This window comes from Sarcophilus harrisii, chromosome 4 (genome assembly GCF_902635505.1).
Source record: "Sarcophilus harrisii chromosome 4, mSarHar1.11, whole genome shotgun sequence".
Lineage (NCBI taxonomy): Eukaryota > Metazoa > Chordata > Mammalia > Dasyuromorphia > Dasyuridae > Sarcophilus > Sarcophilus harrisii.
Window position 1 is genome coordinate 350,930,921 of NC_045429.1, and position 16,960 is coordinate 350,947,880.

The 16,960-nt window shown below is 34.8% G+C and overlaps 1 protein-coding gene across 2 annotated transcripts in view; it reads left to right on the forward strand.

Annotated features, from left to right (window-relative positions):
- CLTC (clathrin heavy chain) overlaps positions 1-15,534 on the forward strand; it is a 78,058-nt gene extending 62,524 nt beyond the window's left edge. The window contains exons 17-33 of one of the 2 annotated variants that reach the window (XM_031966508.1): positions 105-339; positions 601-723; positions 833-978; positions 1,267-1,450; positions 1,638-1,830; positions 2,447-2,604; positions 2,757-2,921; positions 3,091-3,198; positions 3,285-3,452; positions 3,566-3,715; positions 3,816-3,947; positions 4,059-4,169; positions 5,214-5,384; positions 6,041-6,262; positions 7,672-7,692; positions 11,542-11,617; positions 14,490-15,534. In XM_031966508.1, coding sequence (XP_031822368.1) covers positions 105-339; positions 601-723; positions 833-978; positions 1,267-1,450; positions 1,638-1,830; positions 2,447-2,604; positions 2,757-2,921; positions 3,091-3,198; positions 3,285-3,452; positions 3,566-3,715; positions 3,816-3,947; positions 4,059-4,169; positions 5,214-5,384; positions 6,041-6,262; positions 7,672-7,692; positions 11,542-11,617; positions 14,490-14,614 — 2,488 coding nt within the window. In that variant the 3' untranslated portion in view covers positions 14,615-15,534. The remainder of the gene's footprint in view (positions 1-104; positions 340-600; positions 724-832; positions 979-1,266; positions 1,451-1,637; positions 1,831-2,446; positions 2,605-2,756; positions 2,922-3,090; positions 3,199-3,284; positions 3,453-3,565; positions 3,716-3,815; positions 3,948-4,058; positions 4,170-5,213; positions 5,385-6,040; positions 6,263-7,671; positions 7,693-11,541; positions 11,618-14,489) is intronic. The other variant, XM_031966509.1, reaches the window with a different exon arrangement.
- Positions 15,535-16,960: the final 1,426 nt, after the last annotated feature.

Consider the following 16,960-nt stretch of genomic DNA (forward strand, 5'->3'; position numbering starts at 1 on the left):
CTTTTGGCAGCCTCTTTGGCAGAATGCTTTACAAATATTGCATTTCAGATATTTTGCCAAGTGTCAGGTAGGTATTTAATAAATGTTTGTCTGTTCTTTCCTAGATTAAAACTTCTACTACCTTGGCTAGAAGCCAGGATTCATGAAGGTTGTGAGGAGCCTGCTACTCATAATGCATTAGCTAAAATCTACATTGACAGTAACAACAATCCAGAAAGATTTCTTCGTGAAAATCCCTATTATGATAGTCGTGTTGTTGGAAAGTATTGTGAGAAGAGGGATCCCCACTTAGCATGTGTGGCTTATGAACGTGGCCAGTGTGATCTGGAACTTATTAATGTGCGTATCCCTCATATTGTGAATAGAAACAAATTAGAATCAACTGTACATGCCAAGAATTTGTGGGGCTGGGGTTAGGTAGTTCTGAGAACTGCTAAAGGTTATTTTAAAGAACTGTCATCACTGAAAACCTTTTTTCTTTGGTTGTGTCTTGGCTAGAACTATAGTTTTTATGGTGGTCTTTTAATGATGGCAATTAAGTGTGGATAGAAGAGAGGTCTTTAGACCTAGCTTTGTCTCAAACTCTCTCCTGTTATATAGGTTTGCAATGAAAACTCTCTCTTCAAAAGTCTTTCCCGCTATTTGGTTCGCCGTAAGGATCCAGAACTTTGGGGTAGTGTTCTCTTAGAGAGCAACCCTTATAGGAGGCCCCTGATTGACCAGGTAAGACTAGCTGTGATAGCTGGATTTTTTTGGCTGCTCTTGACATTGGCAGAGGGTAGAAGAAGAGGGGCAGGTCTGTAATTTGAGCTTCTTGGTCTTAATTTTCTAGGTAGTACAGACAGCATTGTCTGAGACTCAGGACCCTGAAGAGGTATCTGTTACTGTCAAGGCCTTCATGACTGCAGACCTTCCCAATGAACTCATTGAACTATTGGAGAAAATTGTTCTTGACAACTCAGTGTTCAGTGAACATAGGTATGTTGTGAGTAATGTCTCTTTGTGGGTACATTCCATTTGAAGCTCACCTCATGTGTAACACTTTTAAAAATGCTGGCAAAGACACAGCTAAATTATTTGTGTTGTAGCTATAGCTTGAATAAATCTTGAAAGAATGAGTCCCTTTTTTGTATGGCTTTGATTGCGAATATTTCTAGCATTTGTATATCCTCCCTCCTCTTGCTTAGATTTGATATTCGTACTTATTTATGCTTAATAGTTTCTTGAATATACTACATTCAAGTGATGCTAATTTATCCTTAATAGGAATCTACAAAACCTCCTTATCCTCACTGCAATTAAAGCTGATCGTACCCGGGTTATGGAATATATCAACCGACTAGATAATTATGATGCTCCAGACATTGCTAATATTGCAATCAGCAATGAGTTGTTTGAAGAAGCATTTGCCATTTTCAGGAAATTTGATGTTAATACTTCAGCTGTGCAGGTAAAAACTTCAGTCAGCCATTTATGGCTAATTATTTAATCTCACATTCCTTTCACACCAGTTAATAGTTGTATACATCTTTGTTATATCAAGAAAAGAGGCAAAATATCCCTACTTTCTTTTTCTATTAGTAATAGAAGAGACCTAATTTAGCATTGTATTCACCCTATTAAAATCTATTTCTCAGGTTTTGATTGAACATATTGGAAACCTGGATCGTGCATATGAGTTTGCTGAACGCTGCAATGAGCCTGCAGTGTGGAGTCAACTTGCAAAAGCTCAGTTGCAGAAAGGGATGGTGAAAGAAGCCATTGATTCTTATATCAAAGCTGATGATCCTTCATCTTACATGGAAGTTGTTCAGGCTGCCAATACTAGTGGTATGACTACTAATGGTCTCATATTTTAGTAGTACATGTGTTATTTAGGCCCTAATTAAAGCTGAATAGTTAATAGCCCTGAAATGTGTTGAAGCCTCATAACACCTAACCTTAGATTTCAGTTTCCTTATCTGTGTAAGGGCTTGGATTTAATGGTTTCTGAGATAATTTCCTTCTGTAGATCATAGACCTTAAGATCTGATTTGGAAATTTATGTTGCTTTCTCAGCTATCATTTCTGTCTTAAAAACAAAAACAGACTTGAAAGTATACTGCTTAAACTTAAACTCACACAGGATGTTGTTTTAAGAGTCATATGCTTTCTTTTACCTTATGACTGTCTTATAATATGAGGATGGGGGTGGGTGAGAATCCTTCCTATTAAAACAATAGGGTTTTTCTCTTAACCTTACCTATTGAGGAAGATTAAATTATACTATTTTGGCAAGAAGAAAGAATAATTGCAGCTTAATTTCAGTCTTCTAATCTATCACTATTTCTGTAGGGGGCTCCTTTGTTTTAAAGGAAATTAAGCAATACCCATTTAAGATTCTTCACTATATTAATAGCTTTCTATGGGCATTTTCCAAAAAATTTATTTTTCTTCCTGTCTTCAGGCAACTGGGAAGAACTGGTTAAGTACCTGCAGATGGCTCGCAAGAAGGCTCGTGAGTCTTACGTAGAAACGGAATTGATCTTTGCTCTGGCTAAGACCAATCGCCTTGCAGAGCTGGAGGAATTCATCAATGGGCCAAATAATGCTCATATTCAACAAGTAAGGTTCTTGTTTAATTTCTTTCTGAAACACTTGAACAGATCTTCTTTTAAGCCTGATCAGAACTGGTTCCCAGTTCACAGTTCAGGAGCTATGTAGAAAGAGAATTAAAATATGCCTCAAGCTGATAACCAACTGTTTTCTTTTCTCAGGTTGGGGATCGTTGTTATGATGAGAAAATGTATGATGCTGCTAAATTATTATACAACAATGTTTCCAATTTTGGTCGCTTGGCATCTACCCTAGTTCACTTGGGTGAATATCAGGCAGCTGTTGATGGGGCACGGAAAGCTAACAGCACAAGAACATGGAAGGAGGTACCCAGAAACACAATTTCAGAATTTTTTAAAAAGTAGGATAAACTTTCAGGCCTTTAGCTCTTCCTTAGGAGTAAGCTTTCAGTAGTCCCATACCTGTGCTAAATCATCAACCAGCCAATGTACCTGTTTTTTAATATATAAAATCATCCGTATTTCATATCCCTAGGTCTGCTTTGCCTGTGTAGATGGGAAAGAGTTCCGCTTAGCCCAGATGTGTGGCCTTCATATTGTGGTGCATGCAGATGAACTGGAGGAGCTCATAAACTACTATCAGGTAATGAAGAAAGGTCTTTGACATGCATGATCTTTACATACTCAATAAGCAGCCTTTGTTTGAATAGTGTGATTTTTTTCCTTTAGGATCGAGGATACTTTGAAGAATTGATAACCATGTTGGAAGCAGCACTGGGGCTTGAGCGAGCTCATATGGGGATGTTTACTGAATTAGCTATTCTCTACTCAAAATTCAAGCCACAGAAAATGAGGGAGCATTTGGAGTTGTTCTGGTCCAGAGTGAATATTCCAAAGGTAGATCATTTTTGTTAAATGGCTAAAACTAATACTGAATGCTAATTTTTTTCAAAATGTACTAATTGATATTAGTCTATATTTACTACTACCTTAATCTTTTTTATATGCAGGTGCTAAGGGCTGCAGAACAAGCACATCTTTGGGCAGAGCTGGTATTTTTATATGATAAATATGAAGAGTATGACAATGCCATAATTACGATGATGAATCATCCAACGGATGCATGGAAAGAAGGACAATTTAAAGATATCATAACCAAGGTAGACATATACCACCAGAATATGAAGTCTTTATATGTAGATTTCTTTGAATTAAAACAAACCTAAATCCAACATATATATTTCAATCTTCCCACTTCAGGTAGCCAATGTGGAATTATATTATAGAGCAATACAATTCTATTTAGAATTCAAGCCTCTGCTACTAAATGATCTGCTGATGGTATTATCTCCAAGGTTGGATCATACTCGTGCTGTCAACTATTTCAGTAAGGTAATGATTTTAACTAATACTATTTGGAGGGTGTTTGTCCCAGCTCTGAGGATTTTTCCAAGTAACTTAAATTTAAAATGTGCTACATTAACTTCATAATCTGTTTCAAAGGTTAAACAGCTTCCATTGGTTAAACCATACCTACGCTCAGTTCAAAACCATAACAACAAATCAGTGAATGAATCATTGAATAACCTCTTCATTACAGAAGAAGATTATCAGGTAAAACATTTTTGGTTGTTTGATAAGTCTCTAAACACTAGTTATAGTTACAGGAAAGAAGAAATTGGAAAGCCCTACGTTCTATTTTATACTTCAATACTTCAGTTTTATTCATGTGACTTAAACAGTATTACTCTGAGACTTAAGATGTTTTCATCTATAAATGCTGAAATGACTGAAGCAGAATTGTTAGGGTTTTTTTGTTTATTTTTGGTGGATGGTGGAAGGGAAAGCTTTGACTGCCCTTATATAGCAATATGAGAGTAAAATTTTAAAAAATGTTTGGTACTTTGATCCCCCAAAACTAGAATTTTGCATCAACGTAACAGTTTTAGTCCTTTCATTATGTTTTCCCCCCTCTACTTTCTTACTTTTAGCCTCTAAGTAGTGAGACAATTAGGTATGGTATGATGAAGTATTTGATCCAAATCTTGCCCCAATGTTAGTCATCTGCAAATCATTCACCATCTCCAAGCCTTAAGTTTCCTATATATATTTAATTTGTGGAGTTCATATGAGATAACATGTAAAATACTTTACATATTTCAGTTCATATGAGGTAACATGTAAAATACTTTACATATTTCAAAGTGCTATATAGATACTGGACTGATTACTGACAGAAGGGCAAATGTTTGCTTCTAGCAGCCTTTCAGTGAGGATTAAGACAATAAAGTCAACAGACAATAGATCTAAACCAGGTCATAAATATCTTACTATATTTACCAGGTATCTCCTTAAAACAGAACTTGATTTGCAGTATATAAATCTATAAACCTCATGCCCAAATCCAAATTGTTTGTCAATTTTGAGCATGTTTGAAAGAAAATCAGGCCTTCAAAGCGTTGTTTTGTTATCAGCATTTTTATAGTCCAAAGAGAATTTGATGGAAGAAACTTGTGGATTATATACATATTTATATCTAATCTTTACATCAAAACATCACAGCAGGCTTTGTGTCATTGGGTCTTATGGATAGAATTGATTGTAACTTTTGAAAATGTTACATTAATTTGGTATTTTTATTTAATTTTTTTTCTTAAGGCGCTGAGAACGTCAATAGATGCGTATGACAATTTTGATAATATCTCCCTTGCTCAACGTTTGGAGAAACATGAGCTCATTGAGTTCAGAAGAATTGCTGCATATCTCTTCAAAGGCAACAATCGCTGGAAACAAAGTGTAGAGTTATGCAAGAAAGACCGACTTTATAAGGTACAGAAGTTAGAGTAGAAGGGAAGAGGGGTTAAGTAAAGAGGGGAAAAAAAAATTTGAAAAAAGACCATTTCCAAAATGTATTATGAACTTCTAACCAAAAGGGATACTTTCAGATTGTGTTCTATAAAACGATCATTGTGGTATATCTGAAAGATGTCAAAATTCTCAAATGGGACAGATCAAAGTATTTCACTCTTAAAGCATTATTTTAGTAGCCAGGGTAATTTACTTAATGCAAAATAAATTTATAAATGTGAAATCTTTTGAATTCTGCTATTTCTTCCCCATTTCTTCACTCTTCCCACTTAAAAAAAAATCCTCACATAATCCCAGTTTACTACTTGAATTAAAGTTTAATTTCTGGGCAAACAACATTGCTTTATTTTCTTATCTAGTTTGATTCAAATCATTGTAGGGTTATTTTGAGGGGGCCATTTCTTCCTTGCAGGTTTATTTTGTTCTTTTCATGATTTTAAAAACCCTGATGCACTATAATTTTAGGAATTCTTTCTTAACCAATGACCAAAAAAATATATATATATTTTGTTCCCTTCTATCATCCTCCTATATAAAACATTGGTTTAGATTGCTTAGTTAACTTCTTAGAAGTCTGGTGTAGTTGATTTTTTTGAAATTTCCTTTTTTATTCTTAGGATGCAATGCAGTATGCCTCTGAATCAAAAGATACAGAATTGGCAGAAGAGCTGCTACAGTGGTTTTTGCAAGAAGAAAAGAGAGAGTGCTTTGGAGCTTGTCTCTTTACCTGTTATGATCTGTTAAGGCCAGATGTTGTCTTGGAAACTGCGTGGAGGCACAATATCATGGACTTTGCCATGCCCTATTTTATCCAGGTCATGAAGGAATACTTGTCCAAGGTAAGGAGATATTTTTAAAGCATATTCATCAATAATTGCTTCAAGCAAATGCAAAATTTTTTGAACAGGCTTAGATTTCAGAGGTGAGATTGATTTGAAACAAAATCTACTTAAACAATCATGTAAAAGTGACTCTTATTTTTGTTATTTAGGTTCCCTCAGTCCACATCGATATTTGTAAAACACTGAAACAGAGTATTCTTTAGAAATGACTTCTCAGAATATCACCCTTGTATGTATATACATGAGTTTGGTCACTTCTAAGTTCCACCCCCATCTTCCACCTTTTTATATCTCTTGGTAGAGAAACTCATTTCTTCAGAAAAGTCCCACCCCTAGTTGAGTACTCAGAAATCTCAGGTAACAATTCATGACCATTAGCCAGATGTTTATAACTAATAAAATGAATTGCCTTTATGCCAATTATGTCCTCTTTTAACAGTAGTAGTAATGGTGTGTTTGTGGCCTTAGGGAGGTCCATATACTTTTCTTTTAGACTGCAACTGATGATAATGACTATCAAAGAAAATTGACTTAACTGTACATTAAATTGGGGGACCTAATTCTTTATTTATTAATTTGTTAAACTCTGTCTTACCAAGCTTCCTTTTTTGGATTTGCTGTCTTTTACATAAATACATTTAGAGTAAAGGCAGGTTTTTCTACTTTTTACAATTTCTCTGGGTTTGGTTTTAGATCTTGTGATAAAGAATGTCTTTATAGAACAACAAAAATTCATATTCTTGAAGGATTTAGTACCTTCCTTCCTCCCACCTCCTCATTTAGTTGATTTTATTATCCTACCATACTCCAGGAGGACCTATTTATCTTATACTAAGGAATGAGATAGGTGCCTAAACTATGGGTAAGTCATCAGATCAGCATACCTGACTACTTTTTTTTAAAATAACATTTTCCTAATGCTTCATGTAAAATTACTATTGCTATTTTTTCCCTCAATAACTACTTTTTAGATTTCAGAGTATTCAGTTTAGTTTTTTTTTTTTTTTTTTTTTTAAGACCCATCAGTAAAGTGCTTAGAAAAAGTAGTTAGTCAAGGAAACGTTACTTTCTCTCTGTAATCATAGAGATCTCTTCTAATGTGCTTAATATCCTGTATTGTGGTGAGGGGCTCTTAGTTGCTAATTTAAGTGCTATTTATTTATTGTGGATTAAGCTGCTTCTCACATATACAAATTTAGTATAAATACACTTTTTTGCAATAGACTTTGAAGTTAAACTGATTTAACTCTAAAGTTTGCTTCCAGTGTGCCCTTTATTTTCACTTCTCCTGTACCTTTTTAGTGGTGAATTATTTCTCCCCTAACTCTTTGTTGCTGATTCTACCTTTTTATGCTCAATATGGAATTTAATTTTTTCTAAGCTGCACCTTCTGAATTCCTTTGCAGGTTGATGCAATAAAGGAAAAGGTGAAAGTTGATTATTTTCCATCTTTAAGTCTGGAGGACTAAGTCTAAGAAATCTGCATGATTTTTTTTTCCTTCCTACCTTTTCTACACTGCTGCTGCTGCTTTTTTCCCCCCCAACAAAATTTCACTAAAGCCTCTGCAAGTCCTTTGAAACATATCTACAATAGAGCTGTAGGAAATTAGTAGATGTTTGCTACTAATCGGCTAATAGTCCTTTAGGAAGGGCAGGAGGCTAATCAGTAGTTGGTTCACAGTCTCTTAAAAATGTTTTTTTAAAAAAAAATAGGATGTTGAGTTGCTTTCCTTACTCAATCCAAAAGTTATGTATAAGAGATTTCTGTCAGGGTATCTGGACCATAGGATTTTCTCTCTAATACATGGAACAAATTTAATTAAAGCAGCCTCTGGTTTGACTTTTTCAACCTTGCCTGACAGTTGATGAAAAATATGTGCCCTAATGGCTTTTCTTAACTTCACATTGAAGGACTGTGATCCAGTTTCTGATCTCTTGATTATTACTAATTTTTTTGCTGAAAGTAGAGAGAAGATGCTAGCTGCTTCCGAAGTGACTTTCCTCATGTTTCTCTGGGTGTCCAGTTCTTATGGTGTTAGTTCATTTTCTAGGAAAAAAGTGAAAATTTTCTTTAATAAATAAGTCTTAATAAAATTTAAATTGCTGTATCTTGTTGCTGAGCCAGCATGGAATATTTCATTTTATGACGACCACAGTATCAACAGGTATCTTTTTTTGTCATCAGGCATACTTTTAAAACCCCTATCAGTTTGTTTTCTTCCTGGTGTTGGTTTATTCCTAGGAAGATCAAACTTAGTGTTGCTTGTTGCCCCTACCTCCTTGACTTTAGACTCGTCTGCATCCCAATATAAATGAAATACTTTGAAAACTTGTGTCACATTCAAAAAATGTGGTTGGTGGTCAGGGGCTGGGAAAGCAGACGGAGGTTGACCCAAATTTTTAAAAGCATTTGGAAGAACTTATATTGGACCCAAATGAAATCACCACTGGAACTTAGGGCAAACCTGAGTAAAATACATTGTGTGTGAGGCTCTTCAGCAGCTAGTAAGCAAGGCAGTAAGAAAGCGTGTGTGTGAAAAACAGGTAATTGAACTGCAGTGTATGCATTGTTTAAACTGAGCATGTACAACAGTCATTGCAATTACATCACACTATTTCTGAAACTCTAAAGCATTGCTGTGGGCTGTGTGTGTTTCTTGGGAGCCTGTATGGCAACAACCATCTTCAGACCTCACTTCTTGCTTCAGTACTTTTGCCTTTTTTTCATGCACACATACACAAAATAACTGACTGCATGTTAACTTTTCCTCTGCAGCTTATTGCAGTCTTTGTGGAAAAGCCTTTTTACATTTTAATGATCTTTCAAATAGCGTGGATGAACTGAACCCAGTGACATGCTTACTTGTCTTTTTATTCAAGGATCAGAAACTTTTGTTACAGCTCTTTTAACAAAAGCTTGTGTTCATTAAAACATTCTCTGCTTTTTCATTCAAGCAAACTGGGTCAATGAAAGCTAAAATTGGATATTTCTGTGCCAGAGGCTGTCCCTGTGTCTGGAAAAATCTAAACTTTTTGCTTAGCTTGATGCTACCCCTTCAGTATTCCTCCTTTCCTGTGCCCAGCCTACCTATGTCTGTGCTTGGGTATTTCACCATTCTAGCTTGTCTAAAATCTTCCATTTTTCTCTATAACAGGAGTTATGTTGATCATTTCACCTTAATGTGGACTTTAAACAGGGATTTACTTAAGATTCCCTTTCCCCCTTTAAAAATTCATAAGCATTTGTGATTTTTAAAAATAGTTGCTTGAGTAAATTACTCAGCATGATTTAATTTGGGGGGGTTTTCATAAGATCCCAAGTAATAATTTGATGGTGTAGAGTTTTGTTAAGACTTTCTAGCTGTGAATTTATTTTGATGGATAAAGTTTAGTTTGCAGTTATTGTACTTTTGGATACTTTAAAAAATGCTTACCCAGTAGTGTGTAGTGTCATTTTTTAGAGTATTTTGGGACATAAACATCTAGGCTGTGATATTCTTTTCTTTACCTTTTGAAGAATACTTTCCTGGGGAAGAATAACCCCATTTCATCTGAAGTCTATGGTTGACCTTCAGCTTACATTTTAATTTCTGTAGGCATACTGCTCTTTTGCATAATTATTATGGATTATAGCTTAATATAAAATACTAAGTACATGACAACCTTTCACCATTGGATCCACTGTGGGCAGAGAGTTAACTTTTGGGAAATCATACAATAGCTAATGCTTTAATTACTAACACATATAGCATTTTAAAGTTGACAAAGGACTTTATATGTATTTGATATGAGTACAATCCTTTGAGGTAGGTACTATAACTATCCTCTCCATTTTGCTTAGAAACTAAACCTAAGAGAGGTTCAGTTGCTTGGCCAGGATAACAGTTATTAGTAAGTGTGTGAGGCAGGATTCAAACCTAGCTATCATGCTTTCCATTGTGAAACCTCAAAGCTAAGGTTTACACTTTAACAGCCATATATTTATCTACCTGTCTGGATTATTACAGCTTTTCATAACATTTTGGTATTTATAACTCCACATGTCTTTTTGAAAGATACTAAACTTTCTTCTCCTTTGTTGTATATCAAGGTACCATGACTTTGAAAAACCATGTACATCATGTTCTAAAAGTAAAACATAATATAATAGGGAGTCTTGGCCATACATGTATAATAATAGATCTGAGATATTCTTTGTAGTCTCCTATGTTGTTGGTCAGGCCCCAATAATACAGTACAGCTTGTCCCTTAACACGCATATACACTTAAACATGTGCGCGTGCACACACACACACACACACACACACCTGATCCCCCATTTCTGCATTTCTTTTGAGTGGACTCTTTCCCTGCCCTATTCCTGTTGCTTTCTCTCACATGTTGTGTTAGAGTATCAATGTAGCTAATATATTAGTCTTTGCAGAATGGGCAGTCATCTGTGCTTTATTGGTAAGAAAAATTCCTATATGAGGAACTTCCTTTATCAATTCAGATAAACACCTTTTCTGCAATTGCTGTTCTGAGTAGTTTTAGGCATTAATCTGCCTTAGTGTCATACTTTACTGGGTCAGAAATGAGACTTGAACTCAGGGCCTTCTGAGCCAGGTCAGTTTTCCATTATATTGCCTCTCATAATCTTTTTCTGGCCTTAAAAGTATAATTATATGTACAAGAAGAATTTGGTTAAAATAAAGCCAGGTAGAAATCATATAATATTAATATATAACCTTTTTTTTTTAAAAGAAAATGAAATCTGGAGTCACTTAGATCTTGAAAGATTTAACCTGTGTCATCAGGAGCAATATTTGACAAAGCATAGTTTACAGTACCATTGTTGATCTTTGCCAAGTTAGCCTGCTGGTTTTTACATTTTTAGAAAGCTACTTTATTTTTGGTAAGAAATGCTCTCCTCTTTTCCAAGAATTCATCAGTTTCTTTTGGTCCAGTTAACTAGGAGGCAAACTTCAGTTAAAATGGTTCCCTCTCCTCTTCCTCCTTCCCTCAGGCTGCATCCTAGCATGTCCAGTTTTAGCCTGGCGTAAGCTTTTGACAGTTATAAATCCCTTCTTCTTGAGGGTTTATAACAACAATGCTGAAAAACGACCTTGACTGATGTATGACCATAGCCATTTGAATCTGAGGGGGCCTGAGAATGTTCTTTCAAGTCCGGTTTTGACAGTATTTAACACACTAAGGCTTTTCCACTTTCTGCCAGAAAAAAAATAGGTGTATGAAACCTTTTTGGGTGTTGATTAACATTACCACTTTTCCTCCAGGTGGATAAACTAGATGCCTCCGAATCTCTGAGAAAAGAAGAGGAACAGGCTACAGAAACGCAACCTATCGTTTATGGTAATGCCAGTTTGCTGCTGATATAAATAGTAAAAGTGAATTGATTAGTTGATATAAATAGTGGATGGATTTAAACTTCTCTAAAAAGCTATACTATAAATTGATAGTAGGAATAGAAGTGGATAAATAAGGAACTTACCTTCATCTATCTTTTATGAAAAGACAAACCAAAGTTAAGCATCAGTTATTTATCATCTCTCTAAAAGCCATGAAAAATTCTCCAGGCACTACTTGTTTTCATATTGAAACTACTCCTAACAAATTCATGTTATTAGTATGCTGCTTGATCTTTTAGTGTTTAAAAAAATTTTTTTTTTAAATTACTATTCCTGCACTGATGGCATGTTCAAATGAACCAAATTTTTTTTTTTAACAGTGGTGGGGTTAAAGAATTTGCCTTCCATCTAAATTTCTATGTATGTAGGCATAGAACTTGCATTCTTTCTTTATGACATTTAATTTTCAAATTAATATTAGACTTAAAGATGGGCTATCATCTCTCAACTTCAGTAAACTTTTGATTCCGTTTGTCAAATAGTACGTATTTGACTACTTGATTGACTAGTGTAGTTAATGAATGAAAAAATATGTAGGGTTCTCCATAAGTTAATAAATTAAGTTCTGTAAAACAAATAATAAATTGAAATTAACCTCAGTAGCTCAAGGAATATTTAAAAAGCGAATAATTTTGCCTATGGAAAAATTTTTTTAAAAAAACATAGCACTACTGCCAGGCATGATGATACATATCTTTTTTTTTTTTTTTTTTTTTTTTTAAATTTAATAGCCTTTTATTTACAGGATATATGCATGGGTAACTTTACAGCATTAACAATTGCCAAACCTCTTGTTCAAATTTTTTACCTCTTACCCCCCCACCCCCTCCCCTAGATGGCAGGATGACCAGTAGATGTTAAATATATTAAAATATAAATTAGATACACAATAAGTATACATGACCAAAACGTTATTTTGCTGTACAAAAAGAATCAGACTCTGAAATATTGTACAATTAGCTTGTGAAGGAAATCAAAAATGCAGGTGTGCAAATATAGGGATTGGGAATTCAATGTAATGGTTTTTAGTCATCTTCCAGAGTTCTTTTTCTGGGCATAGCTGGTTCAGTTCATTACTGCTCCATTGGAAATGATTTGGTTGATCTCGTTGCTGAGGATGACCTGGTCCATCAGAACTGTTCATCATGATACATACCTTTAATCCTTGGTACAGAGTGGGGGGTAGGGATGGGGTCTACTGCTACTGAGTCACTTGATCTCAGAAAAACATCTAAGCTGCATTAAGCTTAAGCCAATTATTTATTCACAATAAATCTCCTATCATTATGGGGAGTCTCTGGAAGCAGGGGGACATCAAACTAAGTAGGTTTAACCAACCTAGCTTGGAAACAAAATAGGTCAAAGTTGTGCCAGTCATTCTTGGGATTAGATTCCCAAGAATGACTAATGTACTTCCAGCTGGTCAAGATAATGGACACTGTGTCCTAGATTAATGTGAGTACTCCATGTACTTATCTGTATACTCACGCACACTCTTTTTGAATTTTTGAAATTTATTATGAATTCTCAGATTACTTCTTAAATAAAAGTTAAATCTTGGTTAAATTGGTAAGGTAAATAGAATATTTGATCTGAAAATTTAAACTTAAAAGCTTTTTGAAGTTTGTAGTGTATGTCGTTTCATTTTCTATTATTTGTATTGAACTAGTTGCAAAAAAATTTCTGAAACAATTTAGATAATTTAGGAATTTAGACAAAACACTTCAGATTGATATGGTTGGTATGATTTTATCATTGTTGCATTGGCATGCATACACTCATTTAAAGTGTAATAATAATTCCTGTAAATTTTAGCTCTGAGAGGATGATTCCCTATAAAACAAGTGTCTTTAGGAAGTTTTTTAATAAGTCAAGTTTCCTACAGCTATCTACTAACAGGCTCATTGAAGAAACTGTTACTATAGTATTTAAGTTAATTCAATCTCATATATTTCAAGGTTAATGATATTTGGAAAATTTTTTTCTATCTCTTGTCAGATTTCCCTTTCCTAGAAATATATCTTTGCTAGAAGGGTTCAAAAGGCATTACTCAACTGAACACTGCATATCTCAAATAATCTTGGTAAAGAATTGGGTGTTTATTAGTCAGATTTTATTGGCTTGAACAAAATAAAGCTAAAAAGCATTTTGTAGTTGGCATATAATAGCATTTGAGCACTTAGGTGCACATTGCTATACATATAACTCTTAGCCATTTTTATTACCCTGTTGTTTTTACTCTGCTGGATGATTCCATCCTCCTGGACATAAGTGCTTTTCCAGTTGTATGTATTTTTTCCCCCTTCTTCAGGCTCTTGCTTTTCTCATATTGAAAAGCCTCATTTTTTTCCCCTTTGAGCTGAACTTCGAAAAATTAGTAGGATTCTCAAATTCACACTCTTTCTACTCTCCATACTAGAACACTTGTGTGTTATAGAGTTTTTATTTTATTAACTTTGCCTCTACATCGTTTGCATACATCTTGTGTCTCCTACATTTTAAAGTCATTGAAGGAATGGTCTATCTTTAATCTTTTTTTTTTTTTTTAAACAACACTGGTACTTTTCATATAGCAGCCAGTAAAAGATAGTTGAGTAAATAATAAGTCATAGTATATCACTGTTGTGGTTTTGATAAGTTTACTTTATCATTTGTGAATTGCCAAGTGGCTCCTTTAATAAATTTGCTTGCATATTAAAAAAAAAAACAAAACAAAAAACACACAGTCTTAGCCTATTCTAACACTGAGTTTCATTTGGTAGTTTCAGAATCCCATTTTAATTTGGCAATGACAGTTACTTTTCTCTTGTTTATAGGTCAGCCACAGTTGATGTTGACAGCAGGGCCCAGCGTGGCAGTTCCTCCACAAGCACCTTTTGGCTATGGCTACACTGCACCCCCCTATGGGCAGCCACAACCTGGCTTTGGATACAGCATGTGAGGCAGAAAACAGATCCTGTAGCTGTCTATCTTCTTACTGAAACTCCACCGTCCCTACCCACCTCTCAGTTAATAACAGGGAAAAAAGCAAGAGTTTTTGCTTCGTGTTCTTGTAACCTTTGTTTCATGAAGGACTTTTTTTTTCCTAGCGCAAACTTGGATCACCTATGTTTGAACCTTTATTTCACATTCCACATCATCTTAGAATTTATTTTCAAAGGGGAATAGTTTAAATGTTTGTTCATGTGGGCTTTTTTCCTCCCCCTCCTCCTTTACAGAACTGCTTAACATTCAAACAGTCTGTTGTGAAGAACTTGATTTGCACTCTGTAGTGTTTATAAAAAAAAAACAAACTCTAATATCAAATCTCTTAAATTCAGTGTACGCGACCAGCTTAAAATATGTACTGTCTAAATGCATTTAAGTCTTATTGTATATTCAAAGAAAAGCTAAAGCAAAAATCGGTATTTGACCATGCAGGACTGCCAATGACAACAAAGACAACACTAATCAGCATCTCCTACACTGGTTGGATTGCAAAGCTCTTCAAATTACTTTAAAGTGCATACAGACAACTTTGCCTGATATTTTAAAATGAGCATAAAAGGCCCTCTAACCTATGCAGGTTTAAAGTTACACATATAGAAATGCTAGCGTGTTTTGCTCACTCCATATGCCCTTATGTTGTGCTGTATCCTGTGCTTTTTTTGTGGGACCATTCCATTCAGGAACAAAGAGCACCATGATTCCAATCCATGTGTATTTACTAACCCTTCCCCAAGGTTTGTGTATGTTGGATATTGTGGTGTTTTAGATCACTGAGTGTACAGAAGAGAGAATTCAAACAAAATATTGCTGTTCAGTTTTGGTTGTGCAATTTGAAATTACTCAAATTTAAAATAAATTACTGGACTGTGGACATATCCTGTATAATGGCAGTTTTAATTATGTATTTTCCTAACTTTAACATAAGCCAGATCAGCAGATGTGGCAGGGTTTCACATTGGGCTAAAACTTAAATAGTAGCAGGATATCATAATAGAGAGGGATGAGTAAAGATTGAGACCGTCTCAAATAATGTAGAACTATGCATTCTACAGTGTGTATTCCTGTAGTTAAGGTACCGTACAGAACTGAGCAATGTAAATTTGACTACATTTCAGCAATTTATCCACTACGTTAACTGAGTGATACTTTAGATTTGTATCCAAGTATTTCAGTTAAGTTAACAGATCATGTTTAGGTATGTTAAAAATTGCCTTAATATTAGCTTTAAATAAAAACTTAAATGTTTGACTCTCGAATACTTTTTATCCTGTTTGAACATGCAGTTAGTGCTTCGTGTCACCTATGTCTAGTCTACCAGGTCACCCCAAATAGGGATAAATTACTTAAAAAAAAAAGTGCTACCTTTTATGGCAGTTATTAATGCATTAAATTATTTTCTAAACATCCCTGGCACACAAATAAGATAAACCAGCAGGTTTCATTGTTTAATTGCCAATTTCTGTAGCCATCTGTGAAGACCCTATACATAAGTAAAAGACAGATCCTTTGAATAAAAGTAATATGATCTAGTCTCTGCTTTAAGAGTATTAGCATGAGATATTTTCTGTTACTCTGTACCTGGGGATAGATTTACCCTATATATCTGTAAGACTGACTAGAAAAGTCACTTTATGAAATGTCTATAAAGGAAAAATTGCTGTTAACAGCAGGTCTTTTCTCTCCCCCACCCCCTCACCCCCATATTTACCTTAATAGCTTCAGTTAGTAGTTTTTTAGGTTTAGTTTTTAATTCTCTTTATTGTAGTTAAGACCCTGCTTTCTCTTCATAACATCAAGATTGTGCTCGTCAGAGATGTAATATAAAAGATATAAAGACCATTAATCTTGTTATTTCTCTACTATACCCTAGTCTTTCTACCTGGTAGACTCCTTAAGAAAGTAATTTTTCATTTTCCCCATTATAACGTTTCCCAGGCATGTTGTGGCAATTGTAGTTTGCAAGTATATATGGCTTTAAAAATAAGTTTCTATTTAAGGGAAATCTTTTTGTAGAGTGCAAATGTTAATATTCAGTGCATTTAATTTGGGTCCCTCCTAAAGTAAAGAAACTGGTGGCATGGGAGGAAGGTCAAATTTGACAATAAGAAAATGAAAGTATTCCATTATGTCCATGTACCTTCTGTTTGGGGTGAAATTTCCCATCACTGAGGCAGATCCCCTGTACTCTTTTGTGACTTAATGACTTGTCTAGGGCCTTAGAATTTATGTCCAGTGACAGAACTCTGGTATTCCTGACTCCAGATCAAGACTTCTTTGGCTATGCTGCTTCTCGTCCCCT